This window comes from Oncorhynchus tshawytscha, linkage group LG11 (assembly GCF_018296145.1).
Source record: "Oncorhynchus tshawytscha isolate Ot180627B linkage group LG11, Otsh_v2.0, whole genome shotgun sequence".
NCBI lineage: Eukaryota > Metazoa > Chordata > Actinopteri > Salmoniformes > Salmonidae > Oncorhynchus > Oncorhynchus tshawytscha.
In genome coordinates this window covers 44,036,573-44,058,696 of record NC_056439.1, presented here as the reverse complement: position 1 = coordinate 44,058,696, position 22,124 = coordinate 44,036,573, and the positions used below count along the sequence as shown (strand labels likewise).

General features: G+C 44.0%; 1 protein-coding gene across 3 annotated transcripts in view; it reads right to left on the bottom strand.

Moving 5' to 3' along the window:
- Positions 1-22,124, bottom strand: part of LOC112262033 (unconventional myosin-VI) — a 101,561-nt gene that overhangs the window by 6,087 nt on the left and 73,350 nt on the right. For 2 of the 3 annotated variants that reach the window (XM_042330154.1, XM_042330152.1), the window contains exons 26-31: positions 18,359-18,567; positions 17,916-17,994; positions 11,293-11,453; positions 10,979-11,023; positions 4,414-4,514; positions 1,738-1,869 (exon numbers count right to left, since the gene is read on the bottom strand). In XM_042330154.1, the coding sequence (XP_042186088.1) occupies positions 1,738-1,869; positions 4,414-4,514; positions 10,979-11,023; positions 11,293-11,453; positions 17,916-17,994; positions 18,359-18,567 (727 nt within the window). The remainder of the gene's footprint in view (positions 1-1,737; positions 1,870-4,413; positions 4,515-10,978; positions 11,024-11,292; positions 11,454-17,915; positions 17,995-18,358; positions 18,568-22,124) is intronic. The other variant, XM_042330155.1, reaches the window with a different exon arrangement.

Below are 22,124 nucleotides of genomic sequence, written 5' to 3'. Positions count from 1 at the left end.
TTTCATTTGAAAAAGGTTACATCAAAATGTTTTAGAGACTGTTGATTAATTAATGCATACATGGCTATATAACTCATACACTCAATTTTACTTTGTTTTTTACCAATCTAACTACATAACAGTAATCATTTATTTGAATGGTAAATCTCTATTGATAAATTGGGTAAATCAAGGCCTATTCACATTACAGGTGAATGCATATTCAATAGTAGTCTGTGCATGCATTGAGTTACTGAGCTTGTTTTGGCTGATTTCATGGGGCTTCAGATGACAATCTGTTTCCCTTCCATTTGGGACTTGTGTTGTACTGATCAACATTTGCATAGAAATATCTTCTTTTAGAAAAGTGTGCCCTGGCTCTTTAACCAGTAAGAACATCATTGAGAGGGCTGGCCCGTCAGAGCCCTATTCACACACACAGTTGGTTCAATAGATAATCTTTGGAAGAAAGAGACTGATGAAGTGAATAAATAAAGTTTTGGTGGCAATCAGCTTTGAAATCAGCATATTTTGCGTTATGGTTTGCATATTATCACAAACAAAGTACTGATGTTCTAGTAAGGGAAGTTATCCTACAAAGCTGGAAGCTAACGGTATCTTCTTGCATTGTAACGTGTTCTAGGTGGTAAGGACATTGTTTTGCCAATAGTTTCAACAGTTCTACATGCTGTGTTGCATTATTCAAGTGTGTTAACGTCTGTGCAGCATGAGCGAGGAGCTAACATGATGCAGACACCCAGTGAAGGCTAAGTGGAGCATGAGGGAGGAGCTAACATGATGCAGACTCCCAGCGCAGGCTAAGTAGAGCATGAGGGAGGAGCTAACATGATGCAGACTCCCAGTGCAGGCTAAGTGGAGCATGAGTGAGGAGCTAACATGATGCGGCCCAGACTCCCAGTGCAGGCTAAGTGGAGCATGAGGGAGGAGCTAACATGATGCAGACTCCCAGTGCAGGCTAAGTGGAGCATGAGGGAGGAGCTAACATGATGCAGACTCCCAGTGCAGGCTAAGTGGAGCATGAGGGAGGAGCTAACATGATGCAGACTCCCAGTGCAGACTAAGTAGAGCATGAGGGAGGAGCTAACATGATGCAGACTCCCAGTGCAGGCTAAGTGGAGCATGAGGGAGGAGCTAACATGATGCGGCCCAGACTCCCAGTGCAGGCTAAGTGCAGGCTAAGTGGGAGCATGAGGGAGGAGCTAACATGATGCGGCCCAGACTCCCAGTGCAGGCTAAGTGGAGCATGAGGGAGGAGCTAACATGATGCGGCCCAGACTCCCAGTGCAGGCTAAGTGGAGCATGAGGGAGGAGCTAACATGATGCGGCCCAGACTCCCAGTGCAGGCTAAGTGGAGCATGAGGGAGGAGCTAACATGATGCGGCCCAGACTCCCAGTGCAGGCTAAGTGGAGCAGGCATCGTGCTTTTGACCTATAAGGGGGACATTGGCTGCTCTGATAGACAGACTTGATCTGTGAAACACATTTAACAAAAGTATTGTTTTACATGTTCTAGTATTGAAAAAGTAGCGAAGTTTCAGGAATATCGTGCAGAAAGAAATAAAAAACAGATGAAAGAAACTGATAAAAAAGGATGCTACTGTAGAAAACGCAGAGTCCTTAATGGACACAAATTGTGATAGCGGGGTTAAGCCAGAACGTGTTAATGTCTGAACACAATCCTGGGTTGAGGAGCGCAGTCTACAGTAGAAGCATCCCAGGACAGGGAATCTCACTCACCGTAGTCAGTGATAGATTTGGGGGCCCTCTGCTCAGCAGCTGTGTCACGTTTCTTGTTCTTGGATTTCCAGGCGTGGTAGACCTTGAGACGGCGATGGAACTCCTCCCTGCATGCCGCCAGCAGCTCAATATCTACACAGGGATGACAACAGTAGATTAAACATGCTTAAGGTTATAGGAGTAGGCCCTTCTATTTTATGCCACCATTAATGTAATTTCCGTGAAACAAATATGGACTATTTTCTATACCACCTTTACCAATAAAATATACACTGAAAAAAAAATAGATGCAACATGTAAAGTGTTGGTCCCATGTTTCATGAGCCGAAATAAAAGATCCCATACATTTTCCATATGACCAAAAGATTATTTCTCAAAAATGTTGTAAACAAATTTGTTTACATCCATGTTAGTGAGCATTTCTCCTTTACCAAGCTAATCCATCCACCTGACAGGTTTGGCATATCAAGAAGCTGATTAAACAATATGATCATTATTACACAGGTGCACCTGTGTCTATACAATGCCACAGAGGTCTCAAGTTGGAGAATGTAATTGGCATGCTGACCGCAGGAATATCAGCCAGAGCTGTTTCCAAAGAATCAAATGTTAATTTCTCTACCATAAGCCACCTCAAACGTCATTTTAGAGAATTTGGCAATACCTCCAACAGGCCTCAACCTCAGACCATGTATAACCATGCCAGCCCAGGACCGCCACATCCGGCTTCTTCACCTGTGGGATCGTCTGAGACCAGCTACCCGGACAGATGATAAAACTGTTGGTTGGCACAGTTGGCACAGTTTCTGACAAAACTGTCAGAAACTGTCTCACGGAAGCTCATCTGCATGCTCGTCACCTCACCAGGGTCTTGACCTGACTGTAGTTTGGCGTCAGTGGACAAATGCTCACCTTCACTGGCATGCTGGAGAAGTGTGCTCTTCACAGATTAATCTTGGTTTCAACTGTACCGGGCAGATGGCAGACAGTGTGTATGGTGTCGACAGTGTGTACGGTGTTGCATTTTATCGATGGCAATTTGAATGCACAGAGATACCGTAACAAGATCCTGATGCCCATTGTGATGCTCTTCATCTGCCGCCATGCCCTTCATCTGCCGCCATCACCTCATGTTTCAGCATGATAATGCACAGCCCCATGTCGCAAGGTCCCAGTTGGCCTGCATACTCAACAGACATGTCACGCATTAAGCCTGTTTGGGATGCTCTGGATCGACCCATATGACAGCGTGTTCCAGTTCCTGCCATTATCCAGGAACTTCACATATACATTGAAGAGGAGTGGGACAACATTTCACAGGACAATCAACAGCCTGATAAACTCTATGTGAAGGAGATGTGTCTCGCTACATGAGGCAAATGGTGCTCACACCAGATACTGACGGATTTTCTGATCCTCGGCCCTATTTTTTTTTTTACGGTATCTGTGACCAACATAAGCATATCTGCATTCCCAGTCATGTGAAATGAATAGATTGGGCCTAATGTATTTATTTCAATTGACTAATTTCCTTATATGAACTATAAGTCTTTGAAATTGTTGCATGTAGCGATTATATTTTTGTTCAGTATAATTTCTGTGAATCAAATGTGGAGTATTTTCTATACCTCCTTTACCAATAAAATGTTGGTTATATCGATATAGTTTGAACATTCACAACTGGCCCAATGGACAGTGAACAGGTAAGTCTACACTCACACACAGTCGTTGCCATGTTTTTTTATAGAACAGATATATCGATATGGGAAAATGCAAATGATATCGACACAGATTTTCCATATCGGTGCCCATCACTAGGTACACATGTAATAATATTCAAGGTAATCCTCAAATTTTAATCTGCACCGGTCAGGAAATGACAAACGTTCAAATTGGTGAGAGAAAGCTGCAACAGGATGGGTGTAAATAATTCAAAAGGGCCGTGGAGAACGTAACAAAATCGTTACAACCCTCCAGATTTAATTTCCATCACAATTAATGCATTAGACAATTAGCCAGTTTCCCATCCACTCATATAGGGAACTTCAGGGCTGTGAACTAAATTAATCGGGCTATTAGCAGAACTGTTGGTCCGGAGCGCTCCCTAACTGCCAGCTGGCCTATTCATCTGTTTACATGTGGATTCAGAAAGACGGTAGGACTCTCCTCCATGTTTTACTACTGAAGCTGCTACAGAGAGCAAAACCCTGTAATCCACCATAATGGTAATCATTTCATCGTCTGCCACCGGACTGCATCCTTATTAACGTAGCAGCTGTGCGTACACTCTCCCGTCGGCCCTGGTCGACAGTTTCGCCCGGCTGCAATCTCCTCGAAATGACCCTTTGGCTGTCCCTGAAAACTATAGGAGAAATCACACCAAGTCAGGAAATTCAAGAGCGGGGCGAAAAGAAAAAGAAACATACCACACTTTTGAAGAGGTTACATTACTGAAAACACGGCCAGATGTTCAATTATTAACAAAGGGGCTGAATTAATGATGGCGTGATTGATGGAGGTGCACAGAGCAGGGTCAAGAATCTCCCCGAGAGCTCAACACCTTGCCTGTTTCTCCCAGGGCTTTTTCAGAGTAGCATAGTGAAAGGATGGGGCCCCATGCTGTTAGTAGCCCTTCAGGGCTGGTAGTGGTGAGAGGGGTTGGGGGGAAAGTCTTACCGCACGAGGTGTTGATGACGTCCCGCAGCTCAGCGTATTTCCACTTGCTCAGGTCGTACTTCTTCACGCCACCGGCTTTGAGTGCCTGCACCTGTGAACCCCTGCAGTCTCGGCAAGCAAGGGAGAGAAGAGAGGAAGTCAATTTAATTGTAAACATGAACATCTGACAGGTCCGAGGAGTGGGACGTCTCGGAATCCCAGCTCGGATTGGCGCACCATAGTGCTGTGGTCATGTTCAGACACTAAACTATTGGTAACAATCAGAGAAGTTATCAAGTGCTAAGTTGGGGAAAAAAGGGGCAAATCTGTCTGAGGGTAGCCGGACTGCATGTATATGCCCATTTCACCCTATAACCTACTCCCTAGTCCCCACCCACTAGGGCTGTCCCCTACTAAAAAAAAAGAGAAAGTCTGGTCAAAATGTTAAAATGTGTATCTTTCCATATCTGTTTTACTAAAATCAACTATAAATGCACTGAGCTCATTGTTTGACGAAATAAGACAAATAACTCAGGAGGGAGCCAGAAATCAAGATAGCCAGTAGGAGCGGGAGGATGGTCAGGTTTTCGCAGGTTCTACTGTTTCTCTCCTGAAGTTGCAGGTAATACGCTACACGAGGAATCGGCAACCTTTCATGTGGAATTCCAATTTATCTTCCCATTTCTACCGATCCGCATGCCAGTTAGGGTTTTCATATGCACATTTTTGTGGAACAGTTTAATTTATAATAACGTCTTCGTATCTCAAAATCATTGTCATGTGGTTTATCAAAATTCTATCAAAATCTAAATGAAAATTATACAAACCTAAAAAGTAACTTCTATTGCCATTTCCAACTACATAAAAATAGCCTATAAAGTCAACAAATAAAAACATTGTAGCCTGCAGGGAAAAAATATCCTGATAAAAATAAATATTCTATAAATCACATTGGCTACATTGCAACAAACTTGAAACATTGTATTCATTAACTTGGGTCCCTCCAGAAGCGGGAGCTAGCAAACTTGCAACATTATAAAATATTCTGGGCCAGTGAGCTCGGGACAAAGACAGCTGTAGGCTATTTGCGCAAGGGATAAAAAGTAATTAGGTAGGCCTATTTTATGACATTTCCACTAGATCAGAGAGCTGGAAAGATTTATATGCCTACATTTGCAAGCGGGCCAGGTACCCTGTAGGCCTAATTCTATGCGTAGTCAGGTGCGTGTCCTTACTCAAAATTGACAGGAGTGCTCAAAACAAAATAATAAACCAAAATATTTCTCAAAAGTGTAGCATAGGTTGTGCACTCTACAATGTGTCCACATCGACAGTGAGAACAGTAAAATACTGGAATAATAATAAATTGAATGCCTTAACAGAAATAACCGTAAACAAACAAACATTGTAGAACAGAAATTATAGGAATTAATGGTAAATGTACTACTGGTGATATACGTAATGGAGAATTGATAGACACTAACTATTCACACAATAAAGTTATGAAAAAATGAATGTGCACAAATTTGCGTGAGCGTGCGCATTCTGGAGATGAAAATTGTACATCTCAGCCACACTCCGCTTCTTTGACTGTGCCATTCTCGTGGCCTCCACAACGGATTAGTGTCGGGCCTCCACAACGGATTAGTGTCGGGCCTCCACAACGAATTAGTGTCGGGCCTCCACAACGGATTAGTGTCGGGCCTCCACAACGGATTAGTGTCGGGCCTCCACAACGGATTAGTGTCGGGCCTCCACAACGGATTAGTGTCGGGCCTCCACAACGGATTAGTGTCGGGCCTCCACAACGGATTAGTGTCGGGCCTCCACAACGGATTAGTGTCGGCCTCCACAACGGATTAGTGTCGGCCTCCACAACGGATTAGTGTCGGGCCTCCACAACGGATTAGTGTCGGGCCTCCACAACGGATTAGTGTCGGGCCTCCACAACGGATTATTGTCGGGCCTCCACAACGGATTAGTGTCGGGCCTCCACAACGGATTAGTGTCGGGCCTCCACAACGGATTAGTCTCGGGCCTCCACAACGGATTAGTCTCGGGCCTCCACAACGGATTAGTGTCGGGCCTCCACAACGGATTAGTGTCGGGCCTCCACAACGGATTAGTGTCGGGCCTCCACAACGGATTAGTCTCGGGCCTCCACAACGGATTAGTCTCGGCCTCCACAACGGATTAGTCTCGGCCTCCACAACGGATTAGTCTCGGCCTCCACAACGGATTAGTTCACAGAGATGGGCGCGAATAAGACAGGTGTCTCATGTGCCCCAAAAAATGATATATTTGTTTTATACATAGTACCAGTCAAAAGTTTGGAGACACCTACTCATTCAAGGGTTTTTCTACATTTTTTGTACTATTGTCTACATTGTGGAGTAATAGTGAAGACATCAAAACTATGAATAAACACAATTGGGATCAAAAAGTAACCAAACAGGTGTTAAATCAAAATATATTTTATATTTGAGATTCTTCAAATAAGCACTCTTTGTCTTAACAGCTTTGCACACTCTTGCCATTCTCTCAACCAGCTTCACCAGGAATGCTTTTCCAAAAGTCTAGAAGGAGTTCCCACATATGATAAGCACCTGTTGACTGATTTTCCTTCACTCCGCGGTTCGGCCCATCCCAAACCACCTCAATTTGGTTGAGGTCGGGGGATTGTGGAGGCCAGGTCATCTGATGCAGCACTCCATCACTCTAATTTCTTGGTAAAATAACCCTTACACAGCCTGGAGGTGTGTTGGGTCATTATCCTGTTGAAAAACCAATGATAGTCCCAATAAGCCCTAACCAGATGGGATGGCATATCACTGCAGAATGCTGTGGTAGCCATGCTGGATAAGTGTGCCTTGAATTCTAAATAAATCACTGACGGTGTCACCATCAAAGCACCCCCACACCATAACACCTCCTCCTCCATGCTTTACATGGGAAATACACATGTGGAGATCATCCGTTCACCCACACCGCGTCTCATTAAGACATGGCGGTTGGAACCAAAAATCTCCAATTTGGACTCCAGACCAAAGGACAAATTTCCACCAGTCTAATGTCCATTGCTTGTGTTTCTTGGCCCAAGCAAGTCTCTTCTTATTATTGGTGTCCTTTAGAGGAGGTATCTTTGCAGAAATTCGTCCATGAAGGCCTGATTCACACAGTCTTCTCTGAACAGCTGATGATGAGATGTGTCTGTTACTTGAACTCTGTAAAGCATTTATTTGGGCTGCAATTTGAGGCTGGTAACTAATGAAATCATCCTCTGCAGCAGAGGTAACTCTGCGTCTTCCATTCCTGTGGCGGTCCTCATGAGAGCCAGTTTCATCATAGCGCTTGATGCTTTTTGCGACTGTACTTGAATAAACTTTCAAAGTTCTTTACATTTTCTGGATTGACTGACCTTCATGTCTTAAAGTAATGATGGACCGTCATTTCTCTTTGCTTATTTGAGCTGCTCTTGTCATAATATGGACTTGGTCTTTTACCAAATAGGGCTATGATCTGTATGCCACCCCTACCTTGTCACAACACAACTGATTGGCTCAAACGCATTAAGGAAAGACATTCCAAAAATACATTTTTAAGGCGGCACACCTGTTAATTGAAATTAATTCCAGGTGACTACCTCATGAAGCTGGTTGAGAGAATTTCAAGAATGTGCAAAGCTGTCATCAAGGCAAAGGGTGGCTATTTGAAGAATCTCAAATATAAAATATATTTTGATTTGTTTAACACTTTTCCATATGTGTTACTTCATAGTTTTGATGTCTTCACTATTAATTGACAATGTAGAAAATGGTAAAATAAAGAAAAACCTTTGAATTAGTCGACCAACAGTCTATCGACCAAACAATTGACCAGTCGACAAATTGGGGTCAGCCCTACCACCCACCCACCCTGAATCAGTGTGTTCCTGGGCTTACTTAAACCGTCTGCAGCCTTTCCCTACCCTCCTGCAGCGCTCTGCTGAGACCTCTAATTCAATAACCCGGCAGGCAGGACTTGGCCCCTATTTACGGGTGGCCCTCCAGGTCTGTAAGGGCGTCTATGGGCCAAGGCTTTGGGCTGCTGTAGAGGGATCCTTGGGTGTTCTGGTGCTAATCCAATAGCTGACAATAAGCTAACCTCGTGGGAGGAGGACCAGCCTGGGCAGATAATAGAGCGACAGAAAGATGACAGGGAGAGACAGTGGAGTGTGTGGTGGTGGCAGCTCGTGGGGCTGAGTGCTGGATAATTGACATGTCACCCCCTCAATGTGCTCCTGGTGTAACAGGGATTGATGGTGAGAGAGACTCTGAGGGGTGTTGGCCAACGTTGGAGGGATTAAGAGCTACTGTAACAAGGGCTTACAAAAGAATGCCTACTGAAGATGAGACGAGCAACTCTGATGGATGTCATGCCTTTAAGGAAGTTAGTTGTGTTCAAAGTGCTATAGCTGTTGTCAAACCACAGCGGACACAAAATCTGATTTTATCCTAAAATAGACACACACAATCTGATTTCAAGATGCAATACATTTAACAAGATAACACCCTTGGCAAAAATGTCTTCATTTCCTATTGCTCACTAGGATTTTTAACTATTTTATAACGAACAAAACAATGATTTTCGGAAATTATTTGTTTGATTAATTTGGATGATTCTGGTGATCGTGTGTGTATCTGGCAACAAACCATTTATCACCATTACCACCAAGCCAGAAGTTGACATGTTCAGGGCCATTTCCTATAAACACAATAATACCAGTGTACAAAAATGACTGAACATGGTCTCTGAATCATACATATTCATACACAGGTAACTGCCAAAATAAAGGAAACACTTAAGTAAATGAGGGATACAAAGTACATAGGTTGTTATCACTGTTCCTAGGCCGTCATTGAAAATAAGAATTTGTTCTTAACTGACTTGCCTGGTTAAATAAAGGTAAAAAAAAAATAAAAAAAAACATCTCAATACGGTGCAGAGCATTCAATTTGGCTGCTGGGGGACAAGGAGACCCCTAGCTCCGCTAAAACCATTGATAACAACGTGCCATTTTCATAGGAGTTTAATCTTATAAATATTTGGTTTTATTTTCATCACCTCTTTTAAAGAGCATAGTCAGATATATATATTTTTATTTTTCCATGCAAAATGGTGACGTTTTATTGATAACGACCTATTGCAAGCAGGTGCTTCAACAGACATGTGGTTCCTGAGTTAATTAAGCAATTAACATCCCATCATGCTTAGGGTCATGTATAAAATGCCCAGTTGCCCATTGTTTAAGCCACCATGGCTAGAAGAAGAGATCTCAGTGACTTTGAAAGAGGGGTCTTAAAGGAGCCTAGGGGGTTTAAAGTGTGTGTGTCTCAGTCACCAGATTTGACACTTATGGAAGATTCTGGACTGGCGCCTGAGACAGCGTTTTCCACCACCATCAACAAAGCACACAATACATCTTGGTGTCGCATCCCTCCAAAAGAGTTCTAGACACTTGTATAACAAGGCACATTGAAGCTGTTCGCCCTATTAAAATACACTATGTTGGTGTTTCACTTATTTTGGCAGTTACCTGTATCCGTAGTATAATAGTATTCCCCATTAGTCACGGAGACCAGGGAGGCTTCCACTAAGAGCTGTCTGTGCAGCCATCTGATACGTGATGTCAGCGCGTGTTGTGACAGTCTCACACTGTTGTGACACTTGTGGCGTGTTGACACCTGTGAGCGGTGGAATATGCTTAACTGTATCCCTCAGTGACCAGGTGTGAAGAAGTCACTTGATGGGTGAACAGGTACCTGTAGGCCAGGTGTTCAGGAAACACAAATACAATACTCCTCTGTTAAAACTGTAACTAACCATGACTAAAACTATCATCTCTATGACGGTAGGTGCTACTGATATCATTACAAGAGTGTTAAGACTGAGTACTAACTAACTAGTTATTAAGTCCTGTCACCAACGGTGGTTAGGAGTTAGTTCTACAGTACATCTCAACTGTGTAGTTGATTAGTTTACAGAGGGGAATGAGCATTGTGTGTTTGTTCAAGTAATTGTGCAAAGCTAGCTTTCAAAGATACAATAGGAATGGAAAATAAAATGGTTTTCCAAGTCAATAAGAACAAATACAATGTATGACAAAAGCCATAGAATATACATTGTGAATGCTTGAAGATGTTGCTGTCCATCAGCACTGCAAACAGAGGATACTGTATGATTAGACTGGGGCAACAGAATAACCATCAGACCTATTATACATTCCTGTTTAGATTTGGCACGTAGTGGTCATGGTCATATGTTTCGACAGGCTAATTATCAGACGTGCTTATCCCCTGGCCCTGTTGATTCATGCCCTGGACGGGGAACACAATGGTGGATTGAATCATGACTGGAACGCAGTGTTATTTGGTTCTATCCAATGTGAAGAATTAGATAATTAGCTTATTGTTTATGATGGCTTTGCATGGGCTGGTATAATCCTGGATCTAGGTTGATGAAAGATTAGATGAGGTTGAGATGAAGGATTAATGGGTTGTGTTAGGTTACTGGAAGAAGGAGGATATGCTATTGGCTAATGTCTTACATGGCTCTCACTGTGTTTGGATAGAGACCTGAGAAAGACCCATTGCTGGGAGAGGGGAGAACAAGAGGAGGAGAAAAGAGGTTACACATGCATGCAGTGGACAGTTGTAGTCTCCTTATGGACCTAAGAAATACAACAGCTATTTTTATTTGACGTGTTGAATCCTTTCAGCTCCTATTAACATTTCTGGGTTAAACAACAACCTTGGTTGGGTCCTGTAAAAACCTAAATCTAGGGCTTGAGTATTGACACGTGACAATATAATCATACTAACATATAGATGGACAGATAAGTGTGTATATCTGTATGTGTACCTGCGCAGACTGGGGTCCATCTGGGCCTCGTCGTTGATGAGTTCGGCTTCGCTCTGGGCGATCCTCATGGCCAGCTCTCTGTCTCTCCTCTCCTGCTCCAACAAGGCCGATCGCTGGACGTCCTCCTCCCGCTCCAGCGCTATCTGGATGTCCATCTCCGCCTGAACACAAACACACGTTCATCATCGTCACTGCATCATAATTCTCAACATCCCCATCGCATCATCATGAGTCGTTCATCTACAGGGCATACAATTCCTATATGAAAACCGCTATTGATGCGAAACATCACTAGAGCAAAGAATAGACTATCATTATCACAAACCCTCGACTTTCAAAAAGTTGACATTTAAAAAGTTAGGAAGAGTATTTATTAAATACCATAGATTCACATTTTCATAGTGATTTACCCGAACACGCCACTTTTAATCTTCAAACACAGCCAATAAACAACTCGGATGTTGTTCTTCTCACACATTTCAGGGGAGAAATCCAGAGACCTCTGTAGCCAAACATTAGAGCAGGGCCAGGGGCTGAGGGGCTGTGCCGGGCCACATCTACCCCATCAGTCTCTGTCCTGGGGAGCGATGGAGCCTCGATTAGCCCTGAGTGACAGGAGGAGAACTTAGGCAATAACATGGCCTGCTGTGTGGTAAGGCCTGATTAGATATATTATCCTGGTTGTAGCAGCTGCTATGAGTCTCTCCCTGTGATTTCACATCTAGACGACGCAGAAATGCACCCAGAAGGGCACCGAGCAGACAGAAGGGCACCCAGCAGACAGAAGGGCACCCAGCAGACAGAAGGGTACCCAGCAGACAGAAGGGCACCCAGCAGACAAAGGGGCACCCAGCAGACAGAAGGGCACCCAGCAGACAGAAGGGCACCCAGCAGACAGAAGGGCACCCAGCAGACAGAAGGGTACCCAGCAGACAGAAGGGTACCCAGCAGACAGAAGGGCACCCAGCAGACAGTAGGGCACCCAGCAGACAGAAGGGCACCCAGCAGACAGAGGGGCACCCAGCAGACAGAGGGGCACCCAGCAGACAGAAGGGCACCCAGCAGACAGAAGGGCACCCAGCAGACAGAAGGGCACCCAGCAGACAACCACAAAAACAACTTAAATCAGAGACTAAAGGTCAGTGGGAACTCTTAAGACATTATGAAGAAGTTGGAGGGCTGTTTATCAGCGGGCTGTTTAATGGCGCGCTATTAATCGGAGGGCTGTTTATCAGCGGGCTGTTTAATGGCGCGCTGTTTATCGGAGGGCTGTTTATCAGGGGAGATATAGTGGTGTGGGGGCTGTGCTTTGGCAAAGTAGGTGGGGTTATATCCTTCCTGTTTGGCCCTGTCCGGGGGTGTCCTCGGATGGGGCCACAGTGTCTCCTGACCCCTCCTGTCTCAGCCTCCAGTATTTATGCTGCAGTCGTTTATGTGTCGGGGGGCTAGGGTCAGTTTGTTATATCTGGAGTACTTCTCCTGTCCTATTCGGTGTCCTGTGTGAATCTAAGTGTGCGTTCTCTAATTCTCTACGTCTCTCTTTCTTTCTCTCTCTCGGAGGACCTGAGCCCTAGGACCATGCCCCAGGACTACCTGACATGATGACTCCTTGCTGTCCCCAGTCCACCTGGCCGTGCTGCTGCTCCAGTTTCAACTGTTCTGCCTTATTATTATTATTCGAACATGCTGGTCATTTATGAACATTTGAACATCTTGGCCATGTTCTGTTATAATCTCCACCCGGCACAGCCAGAAGAGGACTGGCCACCCCACATAGCCTGGTTCCTCTCTAGGTTTCTTCCTAGGTTTTGGCCTTTCTAGGGAGTTTTTCCTAGCCACCGTGCTTCTACACCTGCATTGCTTGCTGTTTGGGGTTTTAGGCTGGGTTTCTGTACAGCACTTTGAGATATCAGCTGATGTACAAAGGGCTATATAAATAACTTTGATTTGATCGGAGGGCTGTTTATCGGAGGGCTGTCTAGGTAGGCAGCAAAGAAAGCTGGAGAGGGAGAAACAGATTTTTGCTGTTCTAGAGAAGTTGCAGAGGAAACCTTTGACGTAGGTTGAGGTGGGAGCTTTTATCAGGCCTGGGCCTTTACCCCTGGTAGATTAGAGACCGTGTAGTGGTGGTGACCTCCAGGAGAGAATCACCAAGGCGATAATAGGAGGGTAGAGGAAGACGCAAAGGGGGGTAAAAAGGGCAAGAATAGGAGGGCAGGGAAAAAGGGGGGGCTGGCTGGTTGAGGGGCTCCAGCAGTCTAAGGCACTGCATCTCAATGCTAGAGGCGTCACGAGACACCCTGGTTCGAATCCAGGCTGTATCCCAACTGGCCGTGATTGGGAGTCCCATAGGGCGGCGCACAATTGGCCAAGCATCGTCCGGGTTTGGCTGCCATTATAAACAAGAATTTATTGACCAAATACTTATTTTCCACCATAATTTGCAAATAAATTCATTAAAAATCCTACAATGTGATTTTCAGGATTTTTTTTCTAATTTTGTCTGTCATAGTTGAAGTGTACCTATGATGAAAATTACAGGCCTCTCACATCTTTTTAAGTGGGAGAACTTGCACAATTGGTGGCTGACTAAATACTTTTTTTTGCCCCACTGTAGTTGGTATGCCTGCTGGCAAGGTTGGTAGACTTTAGAAAAGCAGTTAATAACACTCACATTCCTTTCAATCTTTTACCCAGATTTTACAGAGATGCATAGAAGCACATTTAGTTTATTTAAAAAAAGGAAAATACAGCATAATGATTATGGCTCTGAAAAAGTTGTTTCAGGTTTTTGAAAAACGCATTCTCTAACTTCCGGATGGGGGGCCTAGCCCCCCTTCGGCCCACTGCCCAGCCATCCTCCGGTACTTTGTGTCCACCAAAAATACATTTTTTTCCCCCAGATGTCAAAAGTGGTCTCCTGATGTGGTTTAAACATTGTTGTTAACTTAGAAAATCAAATGTAGTGGTTTTCCTATTAAAAAAGTGTGATTGAGAGGGAAACACAATGTTTTAACATGGGATTGGTGTCCCCCCCACGGGACGGTTGAGCTAACGTAGGCTAATGTGATTAGCATGAGGTTGTAAGCAACAAAAACAATTCCCAGGACATAAGCTTTCTGCCCATATCAGATGTCTAAATTCTTGTTAATCTAACTGTACTGTCAAATTTACAGTAGCTATTACAATGAAAGAATACCATGCTATTGTTTGATACAACATTTTGTACAGAAATGCAATGGTTCATTGAATCTGTATAAACTTTGTACATACTCTGCTGCCATCTAGTGGCCAAAATATAAATTGTGCCTGGGCTGGAATAATACATGATGGCATTTCTCATGCGTTTCAAAGATAGTTAAAAAAAAAAAAAAAATGCAAGTTTTTTTCTTTGTATCATCTTTTACCAGATCTAATGTGTCAAATTCTCATACATCAATTTCACATTCCCACAAACTTCAAAGTGTTTCCTTTCAAATGGTGTCAAGAATATGCATATCCTTGCTACAGGCAGTTAGATTTGGGTATGTCATTTTAGGCAAAAATTTGAAAAAAGGGGGGTACGATCCTTAAAAGGTTATTAATAAAATACATAATTCAGAGAACAAACATCGGTGGCAATACATATCTTAAAGTAAAACTGTAAAGACTTTAATCTCAATGGTCAGAACTAGAACCACAAGCATTTCGCTACACTCGCATTAACATCTGCTAACCATGTGTATGTGACAAATACATTTGATTTGATCAGGAAAATTTTTCTAAGTAAGAGAACATTAAACCTTTTTAACATTTAACCGTAATATCTAACAAGTAATATAACCTAACAATAGGCCTAGACAAGATCCAAAACATCTAAAAATACACTGAATTTAAACATATTCAGTAATATAAATATTAAAGTAATGTCTTTCTACACAATACCACAACTATTGTTTCCAATCTATGAGGTAAACTTGATAAAGTATTCAATCATTTCACTGTGTATTTCAGATGGAGTCAAGCCATTAGAATGTACCAGAGGCCAACAAAATACACCCCATTCTGCAAAAAATGTTGAACCACCGGCCCAGGGGTGGCCGGCTACTGTATGTACTTGTGGAAAAATGTGATAAATGAGGAAGGAAGAGGATTGATGGAGATGGAGAGTTGAGAACAGAAGAAGAATGAGAGGAAAAGGGAAGAAAGGAGGGGGAAAAGGGGGCCCGAGGCTGGGAATAGAGGGCAGAGGAGGAGAGAAAGAGGGAACAGCATATGGCAATACAAGACAGAAGAAAAGGGGGATGAAGGTAGGAAGGAAGAGAAAAGTAGAGAATGGGAATACAGGGTAGGAGAGGACAGGAGGGGGAATACAGGGTAGGAGAGGATAAGGGGGAATACAGGGTAGGAGAGGACAGGAGGGGAAATACAGGGTAGGAGAGGACAGGAGGGGGGAATACAGGGTAGGAGAGGACAGGAGGGGGAATACAGGGTAGGAGAGGACAGGAGGGGGAATACAGGGTAGGAGAGGACAGGAGGGGGAATACAGGGTAGGAGAGGACAGGAGGGGGAATACACAGGGATAGGGGGAGAGGATACAGGGGGAATACAGGGTAGGAGAGGATAAGGGGGAATACAGGGTAGGAGAAGATAAGGGGGAATACAGGGTAGGAAAGGAGAGACGACAGGCTGCTCCATAGTAAGAGACGACAGGCTGCTCCATAGTAAGAGACGACAGGCTGCTCCATAGTAAGAGACGACAGGCTGCTCCATAGTAAGAGACGACAGGCTGCTCCATAGTAAGAGACGACAGGCTGCTCCATAGTAAGAGACGACAGGCTGCTCCATAGTAACAGACTACAGGCTGCTCCAAAGTAAGAGACTACAGGCTGCTCCAAAGTAAGAGACTACAGGCTGCTCCATAGTAAGAGACTACTCCATAGTAAGAGACTACAGGCTGCTCCATAGTAAGAGACTACTCCATAGCAAGAGACTACAGGCTGCTCCATAGTAAGAGACTACTCCATAGCAAGAGACTACAGGCTGCTCCATAGTAAGAGACTACATGCTGCTCCATAGTAAGAGACTACAGGCTGCTCCATAGTAAGAGACTACAGGCTTCTCCATAGTAAGAGACTACTCCATAGCAAGAGACTACAGGCTGCTCCATAGTAAGAGACTAGAGGCTGCTCCATAGCAAGAGACTACATGCTGCTCCATAGTAAGAGACTACAGGCTTCTCCATAGTGAGAGACTACAGGCTGCTCCATAGTAAGAGACTACAGGCTGCTCCATAGTAAGAGACTACAGGCTGCTCCATAGTAAGAGACTACAGGCTGCTCCATAGTAAGAGACTACAGGCTTCTCCATAGTAAGAGACTACTCCATAGCAAGAGACTACAGGCTGCTCCATAGTAAGAGACTACAGGCTGCTCCATAGTAAGAGACTACAGGCTTCTCCATAGTAAGAGACTAGGCTCCATAGCAAGAGACTACAGGCTGCTCCATAGTAAGAGACTAGAGGCTGCTCCATAGTAAGAGACGACAGGCTGCTCCATAGCAAGAGACGACAGGCTGCTCCATAGCAAGAGACGACAGGCTGCTCCATAGCAAGAGACTACAGGCTGCTCCATAGCAAGAGACTACAGGCTGCTCCATAGTAAGAGACTACTCCATAGACTACTCCATAGTAAGAGACTACTCCATAGACTACTCCATAGCAAGAGACTACATGCTGCTCCATAGTAACAGACTACATGCTGCTCCATAGTAAGAGACTACAGGCTGCTCCATAGCAAGAGACTACTCCATAGAAAGAGACTACTCCATAGCAAGAGACTACAGGCTGCTCCATAGCAAGAGACGACAGGCTGCTCCATAGTAAGAGACTACAGGCTGCTCCATAGTAAGAGACTACTCCATAGACTACTCCATAGTAAGAGACTACTCCATAGACTACTCCATAGCAAGAGACTACATGCTGCTCCATAGTAAGAGACTACAGGCTGCTCCATAGCAAGAGACTACTCCATAGAAAGAGACTACTCCATAGCAAGAGACTACAGGCTGCTCCATAGTAAGAGACTACTCCATAGCAAGAGCCTACAGGCTGCTCCATGATAAGAGACTACTCCATAGCAAGAGACTAGTCCATAGCAAGAGACTACAGGCTGCTCCATAGCAAGAGACTACAGGCTGCTCCATGGTAAGAGACGACTCCATAGCAAGAGACTACAGGCTGCTCCATAGCAAGAGACGACAGGCTGCTCCATGGTAAGAGACGACTCCATAGCAAGAGACGACAGGCTGCTCCATGGTAAGAGACGACTCCATAGCAAGAGACGACAGGCTGCTCCATAGCAAGAGACTACATGCCGCTCCATAGTAAGAGACTACAGGCTGCTCCATAGTAAGAGACTACATGCCGCTCCATAGTAAGAGACGACAGGCTGCTCCATAGTAAGAGACGACAGGCTGCTCCATAGTAAGAGACGACAGGCTGCTCCATAGCAAGAGACTACAGGCTACTATCAGGCAAAAGGGTCAATATGTGATGGGAGTGAGCAGTGTTGGAGTGTCTTGTAGGAGAAGGGTAACAAAGCTCTCCTTTTCCACAACAAGGTCACTTCATTGGGGTCACAAACCTGCATAATCTTCTTTTCTTCCTCCCTCCTCTTCCTCTCCTCCTCCTCCTGCTTCCTCTTATGCTCCATCTCTGATTTCCTAATGAGAGGGGGCAGGGACGACAGAGGTGGTTAATGCTCTTATATGGCAAAGCGCCATGTTACTTTAGATCACAGATGGACATGCCTCTACCTGATCAATGTTCTCAATGACATGATCAAACCATGAACCATGTATAAGCTCAGTCTCTGAGCATCAACTCTGGACATATCCTGTTGGGGGTTTCTTTAAAATTGAGAGGTCATCATGCCAATGACTTCAACCAAAATATGAAGGGCTGCTTTGGTGCACTTGTGCAGGCTTTTATTCCGGCCCAGCACTAACACACTAGATCCAAAAGCCCTCCACTACCGAAATAGCCCACCCTAGTGCTAGCCCATTTATGTTCCGATCCCACCCTTACTTCTTTCTGTCGTTCTCCTCCTGCTGCCGTTGCTGGTCGTCCTCCTCCCTCCTCTTCCTCTCTCTTTCCATCTCCTCTTCGATGCGCCGCAACCTCTCCATCTCGTCTTCCTCCTGCTTCTTCTTCTGCATGGAGGAGAGCAGCTGCTCCAAGCTCTTCACCAGCCCCTGGTACTCCTGGTCAATCTCCTTCCTGGTCATCACTGTGGCCTAAAGGAGGGGGCATAGGTCAAAGGTCATAGGAGTGGTGTCCTAGGCCTATTCCCCCAAAAAACAATAGGCTAAAACAGAATTATTTGGACCTGTCTGTCATACAGCATGTCATGGTCAGTATTATAAACATATACAGTGCATTTGGAAAGTATTCAGACCAGTTTACTTATTCCACATTTTGTTACGTTACAGCCTTATTCTCAAATGGATTAAATAAAAAATGTTCCTCATCAATCTACACACCATACCCCACAATGACAAAGTGAAAACAGGTTTCCTCGAAATGTTTGCAAATGTATTAAAAATAAAACAGAAGTACTTTATTTACATAAGTATTCAGACCCTTTGCTATGACACTCGAAATTGAGCTCAGGTACATCATGTTTCCATTGATCATCCTTGAGATGTTTCTACAACTTGATTGGGGTCCACCCATGGTAAATTCAATTGATTGGACATGATTTGGAAAAGGCACACACCTGTCTATATAAGGTCCCACAGTTGACAGTGCATATCAGAGCAAAAACCAGGCCACGAGGTCGAAGGAATTGTCCGTAGAGGTCCGGGACAGAATTGTGTCAAGGCACAGATCTGGGGAAGGGTACCAAAACATTTCTGCAGCATTAAAGGTCCCCAACAACACAGTGGCCTCCATCATTCTTAAATGAAAGAAGTATGGAACCACCATGATGGTCACTCTGAAAGAGCTTCAGAATTCCTCTGTGAGACAGCACTCCACCAATCAGGCCTTTATGGTAGAGTGGCCAGACGGAAGCTACTCCTCAGTAAAAGGCACATTACAGCTCACTTGGAGTTTGCAAAAAGGCACCTAAAGGACTTTCAGAGCATGTGAAACAAGATTCTCTGGTCTGATGAAACCAAGATTGAACTCTTTGGCTAGAACCTCAGACTGGGGCGAAGGTTCATCTTCCAACAGGACAACGACCCTAAGCAAACAGCCAAGACAACGCTGGAGTGGCTTTGGGACAAGTCTCTGAATGTCCTTGAGTGGCTCGGCCAGAGCCCAGACTTGTACCCGATCTAACATTTCTGGAGAGTCCTGAAAATAGCTATGCAGTGATGCTCCCCATCCAACCGGACAAATCTTGAGAGAATCTGCAGAGAATAAATGGGAGAAACTCCCCAAACACACGTGCCAAGCTTATAGTGTCATACCCAAGAAGACTGTAAGGCTGTAATCACTGCCAAATGTGCTTTAAAACTTCTTAGGGCTGAAATCCCGTTAACGGGATCGATACGACAACAGCCAGTGAAAGTGCAGGGCGCCAAATTCAAAACAACAGAAATCTCATAATTAACATTCCTCAAACATATAAGTATCTTATACCATTTTAAAGGTAATCTTGTTGTTAATCCCATCACAGTGTCCGATTTCAAATAGGCTTTACAGTGAAAACACCACAAACAATTATGTTAGGTCAGAGCCAAGCCACAGAAAAACACAGCCATTTTTCCAGCCAAAGAGAGGAGTCACAAAAATCAGAAATAGAGATAATATTAATCACTAACCTTTGATGATCTTCATCAGATGACACTCATAGGACTTCATGTTACACAATACATGAATGTTTTGTTTGATAAAGTTCATATTTATGTCAAAAAATCTCAGTATACATTGCCGCATTATGTTTAGTAGTTCCAAAAACATCCGGTGATTTTGCAGAGAGCCACATCAATTTACAGAAATACTCATTATAAGTGTTGATGAAAATACAAGTGTTATGCATGGAACTTTAGATACACTTCTCCTTAATGCAACCGCTGTGTCAGATTTCAAAAAAGCTTTACGGAAAAAGCAAACCATGCAATAATCTGAGTACGGCGCTCAGAGAACAAATACACGCCATGTTGGAGTCAACAGAAGTCAGAAATAACTTAATCAGAATGCACTCCCAGGAATCCCAGTTCCACAATAAATGTTTGATTTGTTTGATAATGTCCATCATTTATGTCCAAATAGCTACTTTTGTTAGCGCGTTTGGTAAACAAATCAAAACTCAAAGCGCGTTCACTAGTTGCAGACGAAATGTCAAAAGGTACCGTTACAGTCCATAGACACTTGTCAAACGATGTATGGAATCAATCTTTAGGATGTTTTTAACATAAATCTTCAATAATATTCCAACCGGAGAATTTCTTTGTCTTCAGAAAAGCAAAGGAACGGGAGATACCTTTCATGTGAAATGCGCGTGACCAGCGCGTGACTGCTGCCAGACCTGACTCATTCCCCTCTCATTCAGCCCCCCTTCATAGTAGAAGCATCAAACACATTTCTAAAGATGGTTGAAATCTAGTGGAAGCCTTAGGAAGGGCAACATGACCAATATCCCACTGTAACTTCAATAGGGGCGGAGTTGAAAATCGACCAACCTCAGCTTTCCCACTTCCTGGTTGGATTTTTTCTCAGGTTTTTGCCTGCCATATGAGTTCTGTTATACTCACAGACATCATTCAAACAGTTTTAGAAACTTCAGAGTGTTTTCTATCCAAATAATAAGCATATATTTGCAACTGGGACTGAGGAGCAGGCAGTTTACTCTGGGCACCTTATTCATCCAAGCTACTCAATAATGCCCCCCAGCCATAAGAAGTTTTTAACAAAGTACTGAGTAAAGGGTCTGAATACTTATGTAAATGTGATAAGTTTTTAATTTATTTTTTACATGTCTAAAAAACTGTTTTTGCCTTGTCATTATCGGGTATTGCGTGTAGATTGATGAGGGGAAAAAACAATATAATCTATTTTAGAATAAGGCTGTTTAGTAACAAAATGTTGAAAATGTCAAGGGGTCTGAATACAATGTAGACAACATATGCCTTCATAGACTAAACCTTGTTAATCATTGGTTATGATTCCCAATATGTGCTACTACCGTCCCCATTAGCACTGCTGCAGACACAGGAGCGCACCGACTAACACAGACATTTGAGATATTCCCCATACACTGAAAAGACTATGCCAAAAGTAACATCCAATTCCCAATATCCCAGAATCTCATTTAATTAAATTTTTTCTCATTTAATCCTTGTTTCCTATACAAGTGGTGTAATTAAAACTGTCCGATTCCAGGAAGTGAGAGGGGCAGCCCTCCGCAGTGGGCCTGGCAGAAATCCCCTTGTCTGTTTAGGGTTGTGACACCCTCCAGATCTATTCAATAAGCTAACCAGAGAGACATCGACTCAGAGCCCCACCGCCACCTGCTACCACTGCTGCCCTGGTCACCTCGGTGTCACACCCTGTCTATCAGTGGGGGGTATAGGGTGGATTGATTTCCCTGACGTGGTTCAGACAGACACCACAGGGGGAAATGACAAGCTGACTGACAGCTATTGTTTATGACTATTGTATAATTCGGCTAGCGATGCTACGCTAGGCCCTTAGCGATGCTACACTAGGCCCTTAGCGATGCTACACTAGGCCCTTAGCGATGCTACGCTAGGTGCGTCATAAAGGGCTAGGAATAGCATCATTAGCTGGTGAACACAGCAGATGCCAATGGGCTAACAGAGGAGCGCAGGGTCGGGCAGACGCA